Below are 21948 nucleotides of genomic sequence, written 5' to 3'. Positions count from 1 at the left end.
AATTTGTAATCAGTAGCAACATTAATGCCTTGTGTGTATTCTTACAAGTTTTTGAAGTTGTATCCCCTCTACTCCTGCTATTTTTAAAGGACCAGCGTTGCCCCCCATAACATCCAATTATAAACGGAAGTATGAGGATGAGGAAGATTTAGACTCTGAGATGGACGACTTCATCGACGATGAAGGAGAAGACCAAGATGAAATTTCAAAACATATCAGGGAAATCTTTGGCTATGACAAGTCCAAGTGAGTTCTTACCCAACTTAAGGTTACATAAAATATCCTTGGGCTTGAAAAATACTGTATGCTGGTATTTGATCACGCCAGTTATAGGCAACGTGTTTACATGTAGATGTTTGCGTATTTGCATAGAATGTTTTTTGCCTTAAATTACAAGGAGTTTGCCTACTTTCTGCTAAATTTGTGTCTTTTGTTTTAACAGATATAAAGATGAAAGTGACTATGCATTGAAGTTTATGGAGAGCAGCTGGAAGGAACAGCAGAAAGAGGAAGCGAGGAGGTAAGAATTCAGCTGCAAACTACAAGTGGGTAAATATTAGTTCTGACAAACTGCTTTGGTTCATCATCATTTTCACCAAATCATCACACTATTGCCTTCTTTTCTGTGTTTTTTGTTTTTGGTTTTTTGCCTTGCCTTGCCCCTGATTGTCTGATTAGCCTGCGATTGGCAGTGTATGAGGACCAGGAGGAGGAAAAACAAGAACTTGAGGAGATGAGGCGGAAGAATGCCAAGAAGAGAAAATGATCGTGATGATTGTGTTTCCGACAGACTGAAATAAAACGCTTCTCTCCCTTTATGCAGAGGACCGGCGGAAATTACGTTCCTTAATTACATCTTTTTTTGTTTCTGCCTCAGTTTACGCCTGGGCATCAAGGAGGATGAAGAGGACATGCGTATGGAGGAGGAGGAGGAGATGAAAAAAAAACTAGCAATGAAAGCAAAGCGGAAAAAAATGTAGTTTACCATGCTTGACTTTGATCTCGTCTTATTTTGGGTGGGAGGAACCGAGTGGAATGGAAATGCTTTCCTTGTGCCGCTGATGTTACACTATTTATTTGAATGCCCAAGCCATGGGAGCAGGTTTGCACTATCAAGAGCCCATCTGAGAATCACAATAGCATTTTTTTGTATCTGTAGAAACCATGAAAGTATATCGATGTGGAAGCCTTACATCTCAAGCACCAACTTCCAGATTGGACCTGATTTAGGGAGAGTTATTTTATTACTTGTACTATTTAATTGGTGAAAAAAGACAGAAGACTGCCATTTTTCCAATGTATTTTTTTGTTAAAGGGATTTGACAGATTCTGTTGTCCTGTCATTTGTTAATTCTTTGTTTTTGCTGTAATGGTGGAGCTGGTTACAGAAACCTGGAAGTGAAATTAGTTACCTTTAGCTGGTATGAAACTCAAATATTAACTTTGCTCTGTGGAACAGATTGGTCACGTTGCACAACGTGCTTGTGACATCATTGACATCATTCACATTTCAACATTTCTTGCATCCTCTAGATAACTAGTCAACATTTGTAACGCATGGTATTCATGGTATTCTGCGAAGAATAACATCAAATGGCCACCACAGTAGTTTTTGTAGAAGTTACTGATCCAGACAACCAGTGTAGAGTTAAGCACTATGCTCAAAGATGTTAGTAAGTGTCAAGAAAGACAAAGCGGTAGACAAGATATTAGGCTAACCTTTCCTACCCAGATAGCACACGCACATCTGCAAGATGTCTGTTAAAGATCACTTCATCTGGAAAGCGTCTGCACTGGACCCTGGACCAGAGTGAACAGCCGCACAAGTTTAATCATGTCTTTATTATCCGCTTCAAAGCATAAGATATAAGATATAATACAAATAACAGTGCAAGCAAATTGCATTTCCCACAGCGTTTGCCTGCTTTGTTACTTCCAGTGTTACATAATTAAGGTCACTTGGCTTCTGGGTCGCCGCTATGGTTTCTGGGACCCCTGAACAGCATATTGACTCCAGTGTTGCTAGATTGGATTGAAGATCTCAGCCCAACTACAGCGTAAAACCGTTTTTTTTTTTTTACATTTTTAAACTACAATCATCCAACCTAAATGTTTTGTCACCCAGTGTATTTGTTTTTCAATTTATAATGTTGATTCATATTTATGTTGCGAGGAAGATACTTAAAAAGAACTTGGATTTCAAACTCTGAATTGAATTAATTTTAACTAAAAAAGACAAGTAAACAGTCAGTAATGAAGTAAGAATGGATAAATGACAAGCAAAGGCACAAACAAATAAAATTAACTGTGCTTTAAATCAGGTAGGTATAACAGTATCCAACCTAAATGTTTTGTCACCCATTTGTGTTTTTCAATTTATAATGTTGTTGAATCATATTTATATTGTGAGGAAGATACTTAAAAAGAACTTGGATTTCAAACTCTGAATTGAATTAATTTTAACTAAAAAAGACAAGTAAACAGTAATGAAGTAAGAATGGATAAATGACAAGCAAAGGCACAAACAAATAAAATTAACTGTGCTTTAAGTCAGGTAGGTATAACAGTAATATTCAGGTACAGAAATACCACAGAAACTGAATAATCTAGTTAACTTTAAAATAACTGGTTAGTCTTCAATGTATAATTAAACATTAATGACAGACAGATCAAGGAGGATGAAGAGGACATGCGTATGGAGGAGGAGGAGGAGATGAAAAAAAAACTAGCAATGAAAGCAAAGCGGAAAAAAATGTAGTTTACCATGCTTGACTTTGATCTCGTCTTATTTTGGGTGGGAGGAACCGAGTGGAATGGAAATGCTTTCCTTGTGCCGCTGATGTTACACTATTTATTTGAATGCCCAAGCCATGGGAGCAGGTTTGCACTATCAAGAGCCCATCTGAGAATCACAATAGCATTTTTTTGTATCTGTAGAAACCATGAAAGTATATCGATGTGGAAGCCTTACATCTCAAGCACCAACTTCCAGATTGGACCTGATTTAGGGAGAGTTATTTTATTACTTGTACTATTTAATTGGTGAAAAAAGACAGAAGACTGCCATTTTTCCAATGTATTTTTTTGTTAAAGGGATTTGACAGATTCTGTTGTCCTGTCATTTGTTAATTCTTTGTTTTTGCTGTAATGGTGGAGCTGGTTACAGAAACCTGGAAGTGAAATTAGTTACCTTTAGCTGGTATGAAACTCAAATATTAACTTTGCTCTGTGGAACAGATTGGTCACGTTGCACAACGTGCTTGTAATGCAAATGACATCATTCACATTTCAACATTTCTTGCATCCTCTAGATAACTAGTCAACATTTGTAACATGGCAATAGCATGGTATTCTGCGAAGAATAACATCAAATGGCCACCACAGTAGTTTTTGTAGAAGTTACTGATCCAGACAACCAGTGTAGACATTTTAAGCACTATGCTCAAAAAAGATGCTAGTAGGTGTAATTTTTAATTAGTCAAGAAAGACAGCAGTATTTGTTTTGACCATCAGATAAGTAGATAATTCATTAGTCTAATCTTTATAAATTTGTACCACTTGCTCTGGATAATTTTGTCACTGGACCAGAGTGAACAGCCGCACGAGTTTAATCATGTCTTTATTATCCGCTTCAAAGCAAGGAACATAAGATATAATACATCTAACAGTGCAAGCAAATTGCATTTCCCACAGCGTTTGCCTGCTTTGTTACTTCCAGTGTTACATAATTAAGGTCACTTGGCTTCTGGGTCGCCGCTATGGTTTCTGGGACCCCTGAACAGCATATTGACTCCAGTGTTGCTAGATTGGATTGAAGATCTCAGCCCAACTACAGCGTAAAACCGTATTTTTTTTTTTACATTTTTAAACTACAATCATCCAACCTAAATGTTTTGTCACCCAGTGTATTTGTTTTTCAATTTATAATGTTGATTCATATTTATGTTGCGAGGAAGATACTTAAAAAGAACTTGGATTTCAAACTCTGAATTGAATTAATTTTAACTAAAAAAGACAAGTAAACAGTCAGTAATGAAGTAAGAATGGATAAATGACAAGCAAAGGCACAAACAAATAAAATTAACTGTGCTTTAAGTCAGGTAGGTATAACAGTAATATTCAGGTACAGAAATACCACAGAAACTGAATAATCTAGTTAACTTTAAAATAACACTGGTTAGTCTTCAATGTATAAATAAACATTAATGACAGACAGCAGCAGGTTTATTTAGGTTGCTGTCTCTTTAAGACCTCATACACGGATCTAACTTGCACATAAGTTTTGTTTCTCAACTGTTTACATTCACCTAATAGCCATAACCAACAGTGTTTAGTATAAATCGACTGTTTACGTGAATACTCATCAAGACGGACGTTTTGACGGACTTTGGGTGTGAGCTCACAGAAAGTGGTCTCACAGTTTAAAATGGTAAGCCTCAAAAGCACGTGCAAATGATACATTACAGCGACTTTCACGATGAAACATTTACGGGAATTTCCACGTTACAAGCACGCTGAAACACCAGCCAGTTGTATCAAAAAGCCCAAATTTTATCAGCCTGCCCAACCCATTTTTTTCCGGTCTGACGTTCCTGCCCAATCGGGCAATACTGATTGACTCAGGCCCTGGGGTGGGGGTTCCCCCTAGTAAAAATTGCCTTCTGGGCCCCCATTCCCTCGTCGGGCCCTTAGAAATGTCCTAACCTTCACCCTGTTACGACGCCCCTGCTTAGCTAATGAGTGAATACATATGAATAAATGAACCCTGTCCTAGTACGGTTTCTTCGCTCATAGGCAGAGATTCCGATAGACTGAGTGACTGTGCACGGTTTAAACATAGTTTATTTGGATGTAGGGTTTGAGTTGTTCCAGCAGCATTAGGCCTACTTAACTTACAAGTCAAAAAAAAAAAAAAAGTTGCATAAATACATTTTTATTACATTTGAATGTTAAACAAGTCTGGTAGTGTTGGCTTGCACTTAATCGCTAATGTAAAAACTTGAGGCAAAACTCCACTTTATCACTCTAGATCATGTCAACTTATTTGTTGAAATATAGCGTAGTAACCAGAAATATGTCTCATGTATTCAATATGTTTGCTGTCTGCCAATTGCATGTGCCAGGAGAGGTAACATAATATGTTGAAATATAGCGTAGTAACCAGAAATATGTCTCATGTATTCAGTATGTTTGCTGTCTGCCAATTGCATGTGCCAGGAGAGGTAACATAATAATAATAACAGATACATATTAAATTATAAAAATACACGCAGTCAAAAAGCATTCATGAGGTGGACACAAACTTTTACTTGATATTTGTTTCCAAATTTGATTAAATTTCACATTCTTCGTATATTACAAATTTTTTTTCTGAATGACTATATGACAATAACTCATAAACCGTTTTATTTTGCCGATTTTTTTAAAAATAGCTACACGTCTGTCCAATAATGTTTTTACTTCATTTCAAAGTCTCTTTTACCTATAATTGGCTTAAATTTCCTTAAAATTATGAAAGAAATTAACTAAATAATGAATAAGTGTGCTAAAAATGAAACATGGAGTGTTTATAGTGTTTTCATTATTGTTTTGGGTTTTTTATTTTATTACTTTTTTTTTTCCAATTGTAGTAGCCTATTTTCTAATTTGTAGTACAATTAATTGTAACCAATTAATAGTTTTCCGCGTTTTGTATTGTTATTCGACAGTTGTTGTTGTTGGTGTTTTTTTTTGCTTTAATTGCCCCGAAAGATCCAAAAACTTGCTCACTCTGCTGTTATTTAATAGATTAAAAGGACTTTTATTGAATACTACATGGAGACACGGTTTTAATTAAAATATTCATATTAATCAAGGATTTATTGACTTCTAATGCACCTTATTTCGAAATGTAACTACGTGCTTTCATATGCTTAAATATTTCATTTAGTCACGACTTACTATTATTAATTTCATTTCAGTTTTAGTTTTGTATTTATTCCAGTTTTTATATTGAAAAGGTTAATGTAACGTGGATTAAAATTCATCCTTTCACTGAACATGTTTCTAAAAATAAGTTTAAAAGTTGTCGGAACGATGCTAGTTCGTTTAGCTAAGTTTAGCTTTTTAGTTCTGGCGCTGGTTTTAGGCTTCAGAATCCACAAAGGATTTTTGCACTTCTCGGTCACCGTATAAAACAAATCAAATCGCCTTGCCATCGTTGTGTTGTATTTGTTTGGCTTCACCCCTCTCGGCTTGCCGTAGCAGACAGCAGCAGCTGGAATGTGTTTGCGGAAGTTTCACTTTATTGCTCGGTTGAGATTGAACCGCTCTGGCTTTCCTCGGTTTCACTCGGTGTTACTCAAACAGAGAAAATGAATTTAAACTCGGAATCTGTGAAGAAAGTTCTCTCTAAGGTGAGTAACTCCTAAGTGCTTGTTCACATGTATGCTCTCTTAATCTTATATAGTTAACGAGTTAAAGATGATCTATAGACACTGGTTAAACCTGTTTGAAAAGTTGAGTCCGTGTCTTCAAAAACCCCAGCCTTGAAATATGGATTATTTTCTCTAACATGCTACTTGTTTTCTTACTAGTATAAATTTCGTGATGTTGCTATTGAAGAGCTAAACAAAGTGCCTCGGGTCCATCCTGATATGAAAGTAATATCTGCAACATACAGTAAGTCACTGAGCAAAATACATCAGAATATATGAAACTACATTTATCTGGCTTAGTTATAGAGAGTTCAGAGTTTAACTCCTTCGAATATTATTACATTTTATATTAAAATGACTGCATTTATATTACAATATATTAACTTACTGTATATTATGAATATCATATCTGTCTGCTATTGTATGCATCATTTGTGATTATTTAATTCTGCTGAGTCATTGTTGAAATGTGTTTGCCAGCATCTAGTGACAGTTTACAGAAGGACCTGCTCAAACTGGTGGGAAACATCGCAGTCAGATATCATGGTGAGACGCTATGACTCTCTGGTTTATTTGAACCAGGACTAGCTGGTAACTGCTCGGAAGACCCTTGATTTCTGTGTCTGTCTGGATGGTAATGTGTCCACAGGGTGCTCATATAACCTGCCCATCCTGCTGTGGCTCTTGGATTCCTTTCCTTTCACGCCTCCCATCTGCTTCCTGAGACCCACGTCCAGCATGGTCATACGGGAGGGTAAACACGTCGACTCGAAGGGCAGAATACACCTGCCGGGCCTGCACAGCTGGGACCATGTGAGAGAACCTCAAACCGTTCTCAACTAAAGATATTTACAGTATATGCAGAATAGTTTTGATTCGGTTAACTGATTATCTGATTCCTAAAATATTTTTATTAAATTGACTTAAAAAAATAGTTTTGAAATAATTAAAAATAATAATGTACGCTGCAGGTCAAAAGTTTGGATTTTTGTATTTATTTATTATTAAAGATTTTTTTCTAAGTCTCTTCTGCTTGCCACGGCTGCTTTTATTTGATTAAAAATAAAGTAAACTAAATTTGTATTTTTATTACATTTTAAATTAATCATTTTCTAATTTAATATATATTAAAATATAATTTATTGCTGTGATCAAAGCTGTATTTTCAGCATCTCCGGTCTCCAGTGTCACATGATTCTGCAGAAATCATTCTGATATGCTGATTTACTGCATAGTTGTTATTTTTGGTACTTAATTATTAATAATAGTTCATATTATTATCAATGTGACTTAATATTTTTGTAGAAACCATGATCTTTGATTAATAAAAAGTAAAAATAAAAAACAGCATTTATTTGAAATCTAATTTGTAACATTATAAATGTCTTTACTGTCACTTTTGATCAATTTAATGTAAATAAAATATATATTTTTTTTTATTTTGACTGGTTCCACAAAAACTTTATTAATATTAATTATATTATTAAGAATTAAGCACCAATAATAATTGATAATAAACAGCAAATCAGCATATTAGACTGATTTCTGAAAGATCATGTTTGCAATGCAGCTCAACATTGATAATAATCAGAAATGTTTATTGAGCAGCAAATCAGCATATTAGAATCATTTCGGAAAGATCATGTGACACTGAAGACTGGAGTAATGATGCTGAAAATTCAGCTGCGCATCACAGCAATAAATAAAATTTTACTATATATTCAAATAGAAAACAATTATTTGAAATTGTAATAATATTTTATAATATTGCTACATTTACTGCATTTTTGATCAAATAAATGCAGCCTTGGTGAGCAAAACCATTAAAACTTCTGACCCGTGATGTATAAATAATCAAAATATGTATATATAATTAAAATAAATAAATAGAAGTTATTAAAAATTATTATTTAAAAAGATACTTAAAATATGATTATTTAAAATATAAAAATAAATGACAAATACACTACTACTACTACTAATAATGCCACTGTTGCAGCCCAAGTCATCTGTGAACGGGCTTCTAGCAGAGATGATCGTTAAGTTTGAAGAGGAGCCTCCACTGGGCACCAAATCTCCAGCACAGGGCGACAATCCCAACGATCTGCTGGCCTATGTGTCAAATCTCAGCCTTGATGAAGGTTTGTCTGGGATGGACGTAAAAATATGCAGCTGCACATATTGAGTACCGCTTTTATGAATTCACATCATAATATGATCTGCAATTGCTCTTCTAGGTGGAAATCGGCTTGATCAGGAGGTTAAAGTCTCTGTGATTGGCGGAGGAGATTTGGGAATCGCTGCTGTGTTGAGTATTATGGCGAAAGTAACTACACGTTTGTTTTTTGTTTGCCAGAAATAGCTTATGGCTACATAACCGCAGAAGCTGTATTGTCATACTTTCCGTCATAGAGCTGTGTTGACAAACTGGTTTTGATTGACATCCCTGAGAGCTCAACCAAAGGTGGCACAGTGGATTTGGAGATTTTCAGTTTGCCAAAGGTCGAGGTGTCAAAAGGTGCTTTTCATCACCACGTTTAACACACTACCAGACATGGAAAATATTCTCAGTTTTAACATGTAAAGAACAGTTGAACAGCAAAGTTTACTTCTCAAGTATTAAATCTTAATTAGCAAAATCAAGGGTGAATCTCATGATATACTGTATATCCTTGTGTGGTTCATATTTCACCCCAAAAAAAAAATAAAAATAAAAAAATAATATGTCATTATATTTATATTATATTTTACTTAAGAATGTATTTTTTTTTTTTTGCAATGTGACAATCATTTTCATGACCTTTATAAACATTTTCAAATTCCCATCCGTGCTATTTTAGTATTGTTGAAATACTATAATAGTATTTTTATAGCTTTTATTTGTATATTTTTAGCTTTAATTGTTTTCTAATTTTGTTGTTATTTGACATTTTCATTAGTCTTTTTTTTATATTCATATTTAGCTTTTTTCGGGTTTTAGTTTTTAAAGTTTTTCATCTAATATTTCTATTTTATTTAATTTCAGCATTATTTTGAATACCGTAAATGAAAAACATATACATTACATTTTTTTTTAGTAATAACAGCACTGATTCTCATTAATGTAATACAGAAAAAAAAAAATATATTATTTAAATGGTAGCATTTAAAGCAACACTTTTTTATGCTAATTTTTAATTATTATTTTATTTAGATTTTGCTTGTACATGTGGAACTTACTCTTAAAGATATTGTATAAGTTTATATTTAAAAAAACATGTTTCTTCTATCAAAATTACAATATCCAAATTAAATTCTAGAAATAATGTATTAATAATTTTAGCCCTCTATGACATTAAGATTAGTGTTAATTTAATTTAATTGATATAATATTTTAGTTTTTGCTAATATTGTGAATTAGATTTTGTTTATATTTTGTTTTTATTTGAATAAAAAAAATTGTTTTGTAATTTTTATTAGTTTTTTTAAACGTTGTAGACAAATAAAACTTTTTAGTTTATTTTAGTACTTCAACTTAAATTAAAATGAGAAATGTTTCCTTAAAAACTAGCTGAAATAAAATGTTTTATTTATCTTTTTTTTTAATATTTGATTATATTTCAGTTGATTGTTTAAAACGAAACAAAAAAGTATACATTTAAATTTTTCTAGTTTTGCTTAATAATAATAAGTGAATATACAGTCACCACAAAGTCTTTAGCTCTTAGTTTTACTGTCTATATTGTTAAAGTTACTCAACCTCTCATACACAACAGCTGATGACAGGGTGTGTTTCTTCTTCATTTTGTAGACCTGTCGGCCTCGGTGGGCTCTAAGGTGGTGGTGATCACAGCGAATGCCTGGAGTGATGAGCAGTCATATTTGAGTGTAGTTCAGACTAATGTGGACATGTACAGATCCATTATCCCTCGTCTCGCCCAGCTGAGTCCAAAAGCTGTGCTGCTCGTCGCCTCTCAACCAGGTTCGGAAACACAGAGTCTGCTAGCTTAGCTTCTGCTTAAAGACAACAGGAATTCAAAAATGGGTTGTGTTTATTTTCTTTATTAATGGTTCTGGTCTTACAGTGAATGTTGTTTCACGATTTAGTCAGCAATTACTCATCTAAAATCTAACGGACCGCAAAGTCTTGCTTTGTAGACCGTGTATGTGACCTCTTGACCTTTATGTCCACAGTGGACATTATGACACATGTTGCCTGGAGACAGAGTCATCTTCTGCCCACCCAGGTGATCGGTGTGGGCTGTAATCTGGACTCGGAGAGACTGTCTCACATCATCAACATTTCACTGGTGGCAAATAACACAGGAAAGCAGGCCTGGGTCATTGGAGAACTCTCTGAGAACAAGGGTGAGTCGATCACAAGCTCATTGACATATGTGACCCTGGACCACAAAACCAGTCATAAGGGTCAATTTTTTAAAATTGAGATTTATAGAACATATCAAAGCTGAATAAATAAGCTTTCCATTGATGTATGGTTTGTTATGATAGGACAATATGGCCGAGATACAACTATTTGAAAATCTGGAATCTGAGGGTGGAAAAAAATCTAAATATTGAGAAAATCGCCTTTAAAGTTGTCCAAATTAAGTTCTTAGCAATGCATATTACTAATCAGAAATTAAGTTTTGATATATTTACAGTAGGAAATTTACAAAATATCTTCATGGAACATGATCTTTATTTAATGTCCTAATGATTTTTGGCATAAAAGAAAAATCTATAATTTTGACCCATACAATGTATTTTTGGCTTAAAGTTCTCCGGCACCGTGCTGGATCTCCGGTGTGCAGGGTTTGGCTGTGGGAAAAAAATAGTCCTACATTTAAAAAAAAAAAAAAAAATCTTGTTGATTGACATCACTTTCGAGTCCATGAGTTCGCCTACCAATGGTATGAGAGGAGCACAGCTTTCACTCTCAACCAAACTAACATTACTAGCAAATCAGAATGTTTTGCTCTTATAAACACGAGATGCGCATAATAGTATCCAATTGCAGAGTCGCAGCCCTGATGAATGGAGAAGCGCGACAAAAAGCTGCGAGGCGCAATGGTCAAAGATGTCCATCTATGGTAACTTACCGACCGGTAATTTACCAGTACTGTATGTGTGAAAGGGGCTAAACTCTTCCTCTGCATATGCCGTGAATTTGAATTGCTTAACATTCATCTGGAAAAACAGTGTGCATTATCTCACTAGATTTGTAACGAAAATCATTTATAAACCTTTGCCAACACAGGAGAATACATCAAGCTATGTCTAAATATGCCATGTATTGTACATCGCGATTTCAAATTAAAAGTTTCTGCATGTGGCCAAATATTAAAATTAAATGGATTTAAACATTGTATAATCACGCTGTAAAGTGAAACGTCACCAGGCCATTGGCGCCCTCTGCAGGTATTTGTTTTAATGCATAATGTACTTAAGTTGGTTATGTTCATATGATGTATAGGCATATTACATTATGCATTTTAACAGTGTTGTTCAATACAATCATGTAATTTCTTGGTTTTGGTATTTTATTTCAGCCAATTATTATTGCCTCATCGTTAGTTTATATATAAATAGTCATACTAAAGCCTGGTTTTTACTTAGGTCTGTTTGTTACTAAAAAATATCAGATTACTCAGTTGTCAAAATAATCAGTAGATTACTTGATTACCAAAATAATCATTAGTTACAGCCCTAGATTAGTTAAAATATTTCTAAATACAACTGCATTGTTTTACTTTTTGTAATTAAAAGACAAATATTTTGTCATTGAAAATTTCTTAAAAATAGTATTAAAATATTGTCACGTTCTAGTGAACCAAGTATCTGTATTTTGTCTCATCTCGTGAGCTAAGTGTATTGTCACACCCCTAGTGTCGATAAGCGGTGATATAGCTCATAATTTTCCAATTGTATGATACAGCTTTCATTCTTCAGGTCAACCATATATTAATGAAAAAGAAAATCAGTTTGAATAAAGAAAGCGATAACTTTGCCATAGTATCCTTTCAAATGTTAAAGTTGCCACAGTTATTGCATGCTTTGCATGTGCTGCCCCCGCCCCCGGAAAAAAGTTTTTTTTGCTTTAACCCCTGGCAACAAATATACCCCAGCGACTTAAGACTGGTTTTGTGCTCCAGGGTCACATATTTTAACAAACACAGGGTTTCTTAATTTGCACTTCCACAAATTAAAGTCTTAAAGGGATAGTTCTAACTAAAAATGACAATTACCCCATGATTTACTCACCCTCAAGTCATCCTAGGTGTATATGATTTTCTTCTTTCAGACAAATACAATCGGAGTTATATTAAAAAATATCCTGACTCTTCCAAGCTTTATAATGGCAGTGAATGGGGGTCGAGATTTTGAAGCCCAAAAAAGTGCGTCCATCCATCATAAAAAGTGCTCCACACGGCTCCGTTGGGTTAATAAAGGCCTTCTGAAGCGAAGTGATGCATTTTTGTAAGAAATATATCCATATTTAAAAGCCATAATCTCTAGCTTCCACTAACTATCGTACCCGCGTTCACGAGAGAGTGGCATCCAGCGGATGACGTAGGATGTAGGCGTAGCGTAAGGATCGGTGAGAAGTGACTAACACAGAAGTGCAGAGGAGAGAGCAAAACAAAACTCCGGTCACGAATTAGAAGTATAAAATGAGGATTTGTAAAGAAAAATGTTGGAGGATTTCGATATAAGCCAAGAGGAGACTGGTTTTCCTTTGCTGTAAACAAAACTTTGTTCTCGCGACACTAGCATATTCTCACCGGAGTTTACGCTACGCCTACATCCTACGTCATCCGCTGGACGCCACTCTCTCGTGAACGCATATCCTGGCTCATCCAAGCTTTATAATGGCAGTGAATGGGGGTCGAGATTTTGAAGCCCAAAAAAGTGCGTCCATCCATCATAAAAAGTGCTCCACACGGCTCCGTTGGGTTAATAAAGGCCTTCTGAAGCGAAGTGATGCATTTTTGTAAGAAATATATCCATATTTAAAAGCCATAATCTCTAGCTTCCACTAACTATCGTACCCGCGTTCACGAGAGAGTGGCATCCAGCGGATGACGTAGGATGTAGGCGTAGCGTAAGGATCGGTGAGAAGTGACTAACACAGAAGTGCAGAGGAGAGAGCAAAACAAAACTCCGGTCACGAATTAGAAGTATAAAATGAGGATTTGTAAAGAAAAATGTTGGAGGATTTCGATATAAGCCAAGAGGAGACTGGTTTTCCTTTGCTGTAAACAAAACTTTGTTCTCGCGACACTAGCATATTCTCACCGGAGTTTACGCTACGCCTACATCCTACGTCATCCGCTGGACGCCACTCTCTCGTGAACGCGCGTATGATAGTTAGTGGAAGCTAGAGATTATGGCATAAAAAGTTTTAAATATGGATATTTTTCTTACACAAACGCATCGCTTCGCTTCAGAAGGCCTTTATTAACCCTTTGGAGCCGTGTGGAGCACTTTTTATGATGGATGGATGCACTTTTTTGGGCTTCAAAATCTCGACACCCATTCACTGCCATTATAAAGCTTGGACGAGCCAGGACATTTTTTAATATAACTCTGATTGTATTCGTCTGAAAGAAGAAAATCCTATACACCTAGGATGACTTGAGGGTGAGTAAATCATGGGGTAATTGTCATTTTTGAGTGAAATATCCCTTTAAAAGTTCTAAAAATAGGAGCAGAAAGTCTTAAATTCATGGCATTAAATGTTATTATTTTTGTCTTGTTTTCCAATACAAATATCAAAACATCCTTAAATCAAAATAAATTCATTTGAGATGCAAACTGAAGATACAAAGTCTTGCTTTCCGAGAAGTATATCAAAATGAGTCCGTTTAAAACAAGAAGAAACAGAAATTTTCTGAGCCAAGATATTTGTCCTCTTTTCATCATAAAATCACTTCATTTTGATACATTTCCCAGAAAACAAAACTTCTTATCATGTCATCTTTGCATTCACCTTGATTTAAGAATTTTTAAGCATTTGCACTGGAAAAACAAAACCAAAATAGCGAGAAATAACACAACTTTTGTACAGTGTGATCAGAAGGTACAGTAAAAGTACGGTTGGAAGATATATTTTCAAACCTTGAAGTGTTACTAATACAATTCATTGTGTTCTCCTTAGACATCTACATTTAGAGAACTTAGTGATCTATTGTTCTTGCTTTGATTTATTCCTAATATTTTCTTAATTGGTCTTTAAAAAGTCTTCATAAGACGTGCATAAACCCTGAAAGAGGATCTGTAGAATTGTTAAGTGGATAATTATTCTAGAAAAACACTGCTACACAAACGTACACCTGTTTCTGCTGTAACTGTTGTTAAATTGCTAACAATTTGAGTCGTGGTCATATTAACACCTCGGATGTGCAGTAATGTTCTGAGGTCGGTGTCTGGTTTTAAATAATTAATGTGACCGCTCTCTCTGCTTGTGTATCAGTGGCATTGTGGGGTAATATGGGGCCAGGAACTGACCATCTACAAGCGTTAACCCCAGTGTCCAACTCCACCAAACCCTTAATGGACAGGTATGGGTTAAAAATATCAGCATCCAGATATTTTTCATATAATTTCCAGTAGAATTTTAAAGAATTGTTAATTGATGGTTTGTTACTGCATGATGAAGTGTGAACTGTTTGATATGTTCTCAGGGCATTAGAGATGCTCAAAGGCAGAGGTCAGAGGTCATGGTCAGTCGGGTTGTCCATTGCTGACATCACTCACAGCATTGTAACGGACAAAAAGAAGATACACTCTGTCACAACACTGGCTGAGGTTAGTTGCCTACCTTGTAGAATAATATGTATTCAGTAAGTTTGTGGTCAGGACTGCAGGATGAATTAAAATTATTTAAATTGATTTAGAATAAAACAAGCACTTGAAATTGCTTAGAATGCTTAAAAAAAAAATCGATGTCTAAACTGGATTTCTTTTTAAAAAGAACAACATTGCAACATTTTATTATTAATATAATTTATTGTTTTATTTAAGAACATACAGTTCTTAAATTCTGGAATCACAAAACGAATTAAGGTTAATTAAATGTTTACATTCGTAGTTTGTGTTAATAAAGTTTGAAAACAAGCAGCTGTCGTATTTACAGCAGAACAAACTGGAGGAAATATTATAGCTTATATGAGGGGATCTTTAAATATTATGTCGGGCAATAGGGGGCCTTCAAGCCAAAAGGTTAAGGACAACTGTTTTAAAGCATTAACATGCAACTAACTTTTGGAAGTGTTTAGAAATTTAAATTTTGTGTCTAGTTTGTCAAAATTAAGTCAACTATAATATATACTGTAGGAGCCACATGAATGTATCTTACAGAAAAATGATAAAGTGGCTGTGAAAACAAAAATTTTAGCATCTTTTAATCTGTGTCTGTTAATTTTGAGGTCATGTAAATGCAAGCCTCCAATTCTTTCAGGGTTGGGGTGGAATCGGTTCCAAAGTGTTCCTCAGCTTGCCTTGCATCCTCGGGGAAAACGGCTCTACCCGATTACCAGGAGTGGCTCTGGGTTCAGAAGATGAAATGAAGCTGAGGGAGAGTGTGGCGTGTCAGGTCAACCTCTTCATGCAGCTGAGATTGTAACTCAGGTACTGGATGAAACAGCATCACCTCTACAAGAGGTACATTTTCTCTGCAGGCTCTGTTACAACTGCAGCTTTGAAACACACTTTCAGATTTAACGAGGGGTGAGCTCAAGGAAATTTCTCACGGAAGGTAAAGATACGGTTTAGTCCTTCCTGCAATACTTGCTTAACTTATATTCTCACAGCAGCCACTGTGAAGTGAAAGTCATCCATCTGACAGCAATAGCACTGAAGACTTTATCTTGGCTTCCTGTGAAGCATTATGCATAAAATCACTGCACTTGTTTACAATACAAACTATGTATATGCAATCCTGTTTGTCGCAAGTGGTTACCTCTGAGAATAATGCAACAATGGTACCTTTATGAAGGTTAAATTATGGTAGAAAGGTAAAATGAATGGCTTCAAGTGCATGTTAAATGCCGTTACCAATCAGGCAGATCTGTCATGTAGGTTTGCTTTTAAATCAATTAAAGGGCATGGGTTCCTGCAAGTGAATGTATATTTATACAGAAATACCTGACCCTTGTGTTATATTTTATCATGTTGTGCTTGCACCATGTACCTCTGAATGTGAAATCAGAATTGATTTACACCGCAATAATGTAAATATTAAAATAAACACTCCACTTTACGTATTGTCTCATTGTTGCGAGGAAAACACAAGTTTTTTTTTAGTTGTTAATCAAATAACAAGAGTTTAAGCACAGAGTTTAAAAAGGTCAAACTTTAAACTGGGTTTAAAAATTTCAACACAAACTGAACATTAAGACCATTTAACCTGAGAATAATAATATAAACACAATTAAATATCATAAGCTCTCACTACAAACAACAAAGTGCAAATCAAACCTGTTCTATTTACAATTACACAAAGCCATACAATGACCTTGAATATACAGTTTCTTCATTTTAACATTCAGTGTGGCGGCTGTATTTCCCAGTAAATAATTTTTTACCAAGTTATGCTATAATCTTCCACAAGATGGCGCTACAGGGCAGTACACAGCACTAAGGTGTGACGAAGGAATTTACTTTTTGAGTAAATCTAAGACCGCTGAAAAAATGTCCTTTCAATGTAACCAGGGAACTTATGCCAGTGTCATAAGATCATTGTTTACATTTCCAAAACAGCTTCATATTTAATGTTGATGTGCATCCTTTAGATGCATTTTCTTAATATAACCAAAGTTTAAAAAGAAACAAAAACAACACAACTGCACCAAGATATAAAACCAACCAACAAAACATAAGACAAAAAAAAAAGACAACTTATCTAATTTTTTGCCTTTCATCAAGATGAAAACAAGTCCCACTGTAGTACTGATCTGACAGTATAGATCTGACAAGGAACATAATATCTCCCAGAAAACAACATATAAATAGTCACAAACAAAATAATGTTGCCTGTCACATTTTCTGTGATGACCAGTGGAATTATCAGTACATCTCAATTACTACACCGATTAAAGATATCACTTCAAACCACATGATGACTCCCTGGAAAACTGGTTGCTCAACTAGCTAAAAGGTGATTCTGATAACCGCTACAACTAGATGAAAAGGGGATTTCGTTACAACAAATTTGTATGATAAAACACACACACATTCTAACATCCTGTTTAGATCTGCCAAATGTAACACACATTGCAACATAAGAAAATAATTGCAAATCTAAATGGTAAAAAAAAACAAAAAACGTTCATATAAAAGCACAAAAGTCCAAATGATGGAAACACGCCTTCAGTTCACACTAACAACAGTACTTGCCATATAAGTGTGATTCCAGCAACTAATGACTTGGAACATGCATTCGGTAGAAGTCTGAATCAGAGTGTACAGGAGAGAGCATTGTGGGTCGTGATTTTTGGGGCGGTAGTCCTGGGAGCTGCGACTGACCCCTATCTTGTTCAGTCTGGTTTAAATCCACCTGACTGCACGGGACTGAAGATACGAGGATGGGTTTATCTGCGAAGTCAATTGGTGGTTGGGGAAAAATGCAGTCTGGAGTCACCCAACTCTTTGCCGCCTCAATGCATGGAAGAGGTGGAGGGAGTGGTGAAGAGTCGGGCGTGTAGAAGAACATAGATGGGGGCGGTAGAGGAAGAGAGACAGCATCATCTGGAGGAAGGGGAAGGGTGGTGTTCATGAGACCCAAGTTTGGGTTTTGTGGCAATGTAGCCGCCATCTCCAACAGCCTCTCCACAGACAGATCCTCCTCTTCTGAGAGGTTGTCGTAATGCGAGGTGTTGGAAGGTCTCCGGTCACCTGATGATGGCGGGACATACAGGTTGACTGGAAACTTGCTTAGCTGCCGATGGGATCTATACGAGTTAGGTGATGAAGAAGGATTTTCTAAGATGAGATCCAAAGGTTGGGCAATTGGTGGTGGAGGAAGGCAAAATGGGACATCCTCTTCTAGAGGTGAAAGCTCGACCCCTTCGTCAGTACAGGGAAGAGGTGGAGGAGGTAATTCTGGGAGATTCAAAGAGTTGATACTGGAAGAATCTGTTATGGGTGACTGGTACGGAGGAGGCCAATCTTCAGACACCGCTGATAGGGGTCTACTAACACATTCATTCTTCAACGAAAGAGTCTCTGCTGAAAATGGTGCAGGTTTTGGGTGTAGTAGATGATATGGTCTTTGTACAGGTGCACTGTCTTCATTCTTCACCGTGATCCCTGGTTCTTCAGGTGAAGTTTGTGACAGCGAAGAGTTTGAAGTTGAGTGGGTGAGCTTGGAAACAGGGGAAGATGAGGTAATGGTAGGGATGTGTTTTTCGCTGCTCTGCTTGTGGGTGGTGGTGTCTTTCGCCTGAAGCTTGGTTGAGGTTTGATTGTTGTGTGCTGATGGCGGTAAGGGTACGCACTCAGTCTTGATTACTGGAAGCAGTACTATTGGACGCTCCTCACCCAGGGGTATCTTTGGGAACTCATCTCCCTTGGCTACAAGTCAAACCCAGAAAAGACAGTTGTTGTAACAGTCTAGAATTGCATAAAACCACAGGACACTCTTTAGAAGCAAGTTTCTTCCAAGGTTCCTTAGGTTCAGCAAAGAACCCTCTTTTAATCAAAGACCATTTTTGTTGTCGAGTTGGTCATATGGGTCTTGATGTTACATTATAGGTTAGTAAGAGCTTCCAACTTCTTTAGAGCACCTGTACAAATGGGTTTCTAAACATCTACACCATAAAAAGTGCTTTGTGGAAGCTTCTCTAACTGGAACCTTTATTTTTAAGAATGTACACTTTACAGACTCCAAAGACATCCAGATTTTTGGGAACAAGGCTTCCTTAATTATTCTCTCTGGTATTTGCTCAGAATGTTATCATTTACAAAAAACACATTTTGTATTTTACCTGGAGGAGGGAGGTCGAGCTTCATCCTGCGGAGCTCTGACATAGACGACTGTAGCTGCTCAATAACGGCATCGTCACTCATAGTGGAGGAGGAAGCAATACGCTCCTGCAGAAACTCCCTCAGGTCCTCCAGAGACATCTTCAGAAGATGCTCTGACAGGAAAAGAATGAGACTTTAGACTTTATAAGCTTCTAATTCAACACTTCTACACTACCCAAACAGCAACATTAAAGAACTATTGGTTGAAAGAAACTCTAGGCAGCTCGTTTAGTACTACAACCACAACTCTTTTGTGTTTTTGAGCACTACTGCCCAGACTAAACATTATTTTAACATTATTCATTCAGCAGAAACTATATTCTAAATAGTCTCTTAGTTGATGCTTTTATCCAAAATGACTGACAATACACTTGATCCAGTGAGTGTATCTGGAGTAACCCTAAGTCAAGTTTTCTTGCTCAAGGGTGCAATAATGAATCACCCCATATGGGATTTGTACCTACAAACTTTTGGTAACCCGATCTTTAACCACTATATAGTTCTATGTTGTACACAAGGACATGGTGATAGCTCATGTAGTTCTACAGAAATCCACCAGAGTTGGATTCTTACTTTTGTGCAATTTGAGGAGAGTATAGGCCATGCCGGTTAGAACTTTTTCTCCCTCTAATATGTAGATGTCCCAAAGACGCAGGGTGAGTGTGAAGGGTGTCTATACAGCAGAAACACAACAGACTCGAGTCATCAACCAGCTAAGCAGTGCTCCAACATGAATAAAACATTGACACAGGATTCTCTAAAGGGTTCAGCCCAACCATATAAAACTTTAAGCAGATGATGTTTCCAGTCTTTTTCACACAAAAACTTCCTGTATGTGAATGATGTAATTCTCCTTACTGAGTTGCAGAATTTGGACTATTTTGACTCGGCTGGTAAAAAATTATGTCCTGTCCAGTCAAGACCACCGATAGGGTAGTAAAGAAGACCATTTATCTACATCTAAAAGGTCCATAGTAGTACCTTTTAGAGTAGTAATATGTGCCCTTACAGTACCACTACTAACCTTTTAGGGGTAAATAAGGTACAAAGATGTCCCTTTAAGGGTACTGCCCCAGTGACAAGCAGTTGTACCCCTAAAGGTACAATTTTAGAACATTGTTTTTTTCCTGAGCGTACTTAGATCCATCATATCGATTTGTTGAGGTCACATTGTATAAATATTTTGTGGAGATTTTGTCAGAGACTGGAATACCAGTTCAGACAGACCTGCCTCTTATATTCATACAAGACAAAGTGAATGTTTGTGACATGTTTTAGGTTTCATCGTGATTTATTGAACGTTTCAACTCCATAACTGAGACCTAAAGACGGTGAAAATGTTGTAACAAGTTGAAAATTTAAATCGTGCCTCACCCTGTCAATAAAACACTGAAGGAACCATTTGGTTGTGTAGATACCAGTGGACATCTGTTCCTTATCCTGGGTTTAGGAAAACATTTGAAAAACTGAGAAAGTGTTTATATGTTGTTAAAGCCAAGCAACCGGAGGTTAAAATAAGAAATCTCACCAAGTGTTTCCTGAGTTTGGGAAGGAGTTTAGACAGTATTTTGTCATGATGAACCTGAAAACGCTGGAGTTTGGGAAACCCTGGGATGAAGAAGCCTTTAAGAAACCACAGAGGAAGACACAGATATGTATCACCAATTACAGAGTGTACTACAAAAACAAAGATATCTATAGAGAGACTTAGCATAACACTCACCATGCATGGCATGTTTCTGATTGGTCAGTAGCTGTGATAAGGCCCAGAATGCATCTTCCTCATTCATGTACATAAGCAGAATGGCAGCGATCTGACTCATGCCCTGACAGTAGCTCACTTCCTACACATAACCAGATAGACTTAGTACACTTTGTCACAAACTTTACTCAACATTCAGACATAGAGAATGACCTGAGGATTAAATGCTCATTTCACCAATTACAAAACAATAACTCTGTAGTACTTTAACTTGACACAGAAAAGGAAAGTGGTCAAATTCAAAGTCTCCTGCTTCTTGTTCTCTCCACTTCTCTTGCTCACTCCAACTCTACCTCCCGCCTCGTCCCATGCGTCCCAAGTCACCCTCCTCTTGCCCAGTTGACCCACTTTCTACTGGCAACATCGGGAAGGAAAAGGAATATGGTACCATTTCCAGTCTCTTTGAGACTGACACACTCCTCATTTTTACAAACAATTAAATTTATGTGCATTTCTTGTCCCAGCAGTTTTGTCAAACATCCCGTCAAAACATCATGTAAAAAAGATTTCTTCCATTTGTCTTTGTCCATCCTCTGTATTTAGATCTTTGAGTTCAGCTCATGAAAAATGGGGGCAAAAACAAAAGTGTTGCGTTTATAATTTTGTTCAGTATGTGTTTAGGGTCAATTCCCAGTAAGTACCCAATAAATAAAGTTGCATATCATCCAATTAGCACCAGACAGATGGCCTTTGTTAAAGTCTTAAGACCCTGGTCACCCATATTTGTCTGAAAGAAGAAAGTCATATACACCTAGGTTGGCT

At 36.3% G+C, this 21948-nt stretch overlaps 3 protein-coding genes across 4 annotated transcripts in view; 2 read left to right on the top strand and 1 right to left on the bottom strand.

Annotated features, from left to right (window-relative positions):
- Window positions 1-68: 68 nt before the first annotated feature.
- Window positions 69-1335, top strand: LOC107688564 (protein SPT2 homolog). Its single transcript, XM_016486270.1, has 3 exons — window positions 69-246; window positions 443-520; window positions 878-1335. The coding sequence occupies exons 1-3, from the start codon at window positions 161-163 to the stop codon at window positions 978-980; spliced, it is 267 nt and encodes an 88-aa protein (XP_016341756.1). The 5' UTR covers window positions 69-160; the 3' UTR covers window positions 981-1335.
- Window positions 1336-6233: 4898 nt separating this feature from the next.
- LOC107688561 (ubiquitin-conjugating enzyme E2 variant 3-like) lies at window positions 6234-16733 on the top strand. The gene is made up of 12 exons (XM_016486263.1): window positions 6234-6395; window positions 6576-6660; window positions 6897-6962; window positions 7066-7229; window positions 8416-8557; window positions 8654-8742; window positions 8829-8934; window positions 10207-10377; window positions 10590-10763; window positions 14872-14959; window positions 15083-15206; window positions 15859-16733. Exons 1-12 carry the CDS (start codon window positions 6354-6356, stop codon window positions 16021-16023), a joined length of 1416 nt encoding a protein of 471 aa, XP_016341749.1. The 5' UTR covers window positions 6234-6353; the 3' UTR covers window positions 16024-16733.
- Window positions 16734-16785: 52 nt separating this feature from the next.
- LOC107688560 (USP6 N-terminal-like protein) overlaps window positions 16786-21948 on the bottom strand; it is a 25028-nt gene continuing 19865 nt past the window's right edge. For both annotated transcript variants that reach the window (XM_016486261.1, XM_016486262.1), the window contains 6 exons: window positions 21148-21268; window positions 20953-21047; window positions 20799-20864; window positions 19998-20097; window positions 19385-19537; window positions 16786-18971 (listed from right to left, as the gene is read on the bottom strand). In XM_016486261.1, the coding sequence (XP_016341747.1) occupies window positions 17818-18971; window positions 19385-19537; window positions 19998-20097; window positions 20799-20864; window positions 20953-21047; window positions 21148-21268 (1689 nt within the window). In that variant the 3' untranslated portion in view covers window positions 16786-17817. The remainder of the gene's footprint in view (window positions 18972-19384; window positions 19538-19997; window positions 20098-20798; window positions 20865-20952; window positions 21048-21147; window positions 21269-21948) is intronic.

This window comes from Sinocyclocheilus anshuiensis, unplaced genomic scaffold, assembly GCF_001515605.1.
Source record: "Sinocyclocheilus anshuiensis isolate Anshui unplaced genomic scaffold, SAMN03320099.WGS_v1.1 scaffold521, whole genome shotgun sequence".
NCBI lineage: Eukaryota > Metazoa > Chordata > Actinopteri > Cypriniformes > Cyprinidae > Sinocyclocheilus > Sinocyclocheilus anshuiensis.
Note: the sequence above shows the minus strand (reverse complement) of the source record. Positions and strands in the feature narration are given on the sequence as shown.

Coding starts and splice junctions, on each gene's coding strand:
- LOC107688564 (XM_016486270.1), top strand. CDS start 161: ATGGACGACTTCATCGACGATGAAGGAGAAGACCAAGATGAAATTTCA. Junction 247..442: donor TTTGGCTATGACAAGTCCAA/GTGAGTTCTTAC, acceptor TTGTTTTAACAG/ATATAAAGATGAAAGTGACT. Junction 521..877: donor CAGAAAGAGGAAGCGAGGAG/GTAAGAATTCAG, acceptor TTTCTGCCTCAG/TTTACGCCTGGGCATCAAGG.
- LOC107688561 (XM_016486263.1), top strand. CDS start 6,354: ATGAATTTAAACTCGGAATCTGTGAAGAAAGTTCTCTCTAAG. Junction 6,963..7,065: donor CATCGCAGTCAGATATCATG/GTGAGACGCTAT, acceptor ATGTGTCCACAG/GGTGCTCATATAACCTGCCC. Junction 14,960..15,082: donor ACCAAACCCTTAATGGACAG/GTATGGGTTAAA, acceptor ATATGTTCTCAG/GGCATTAGAGATGCTCAAAG.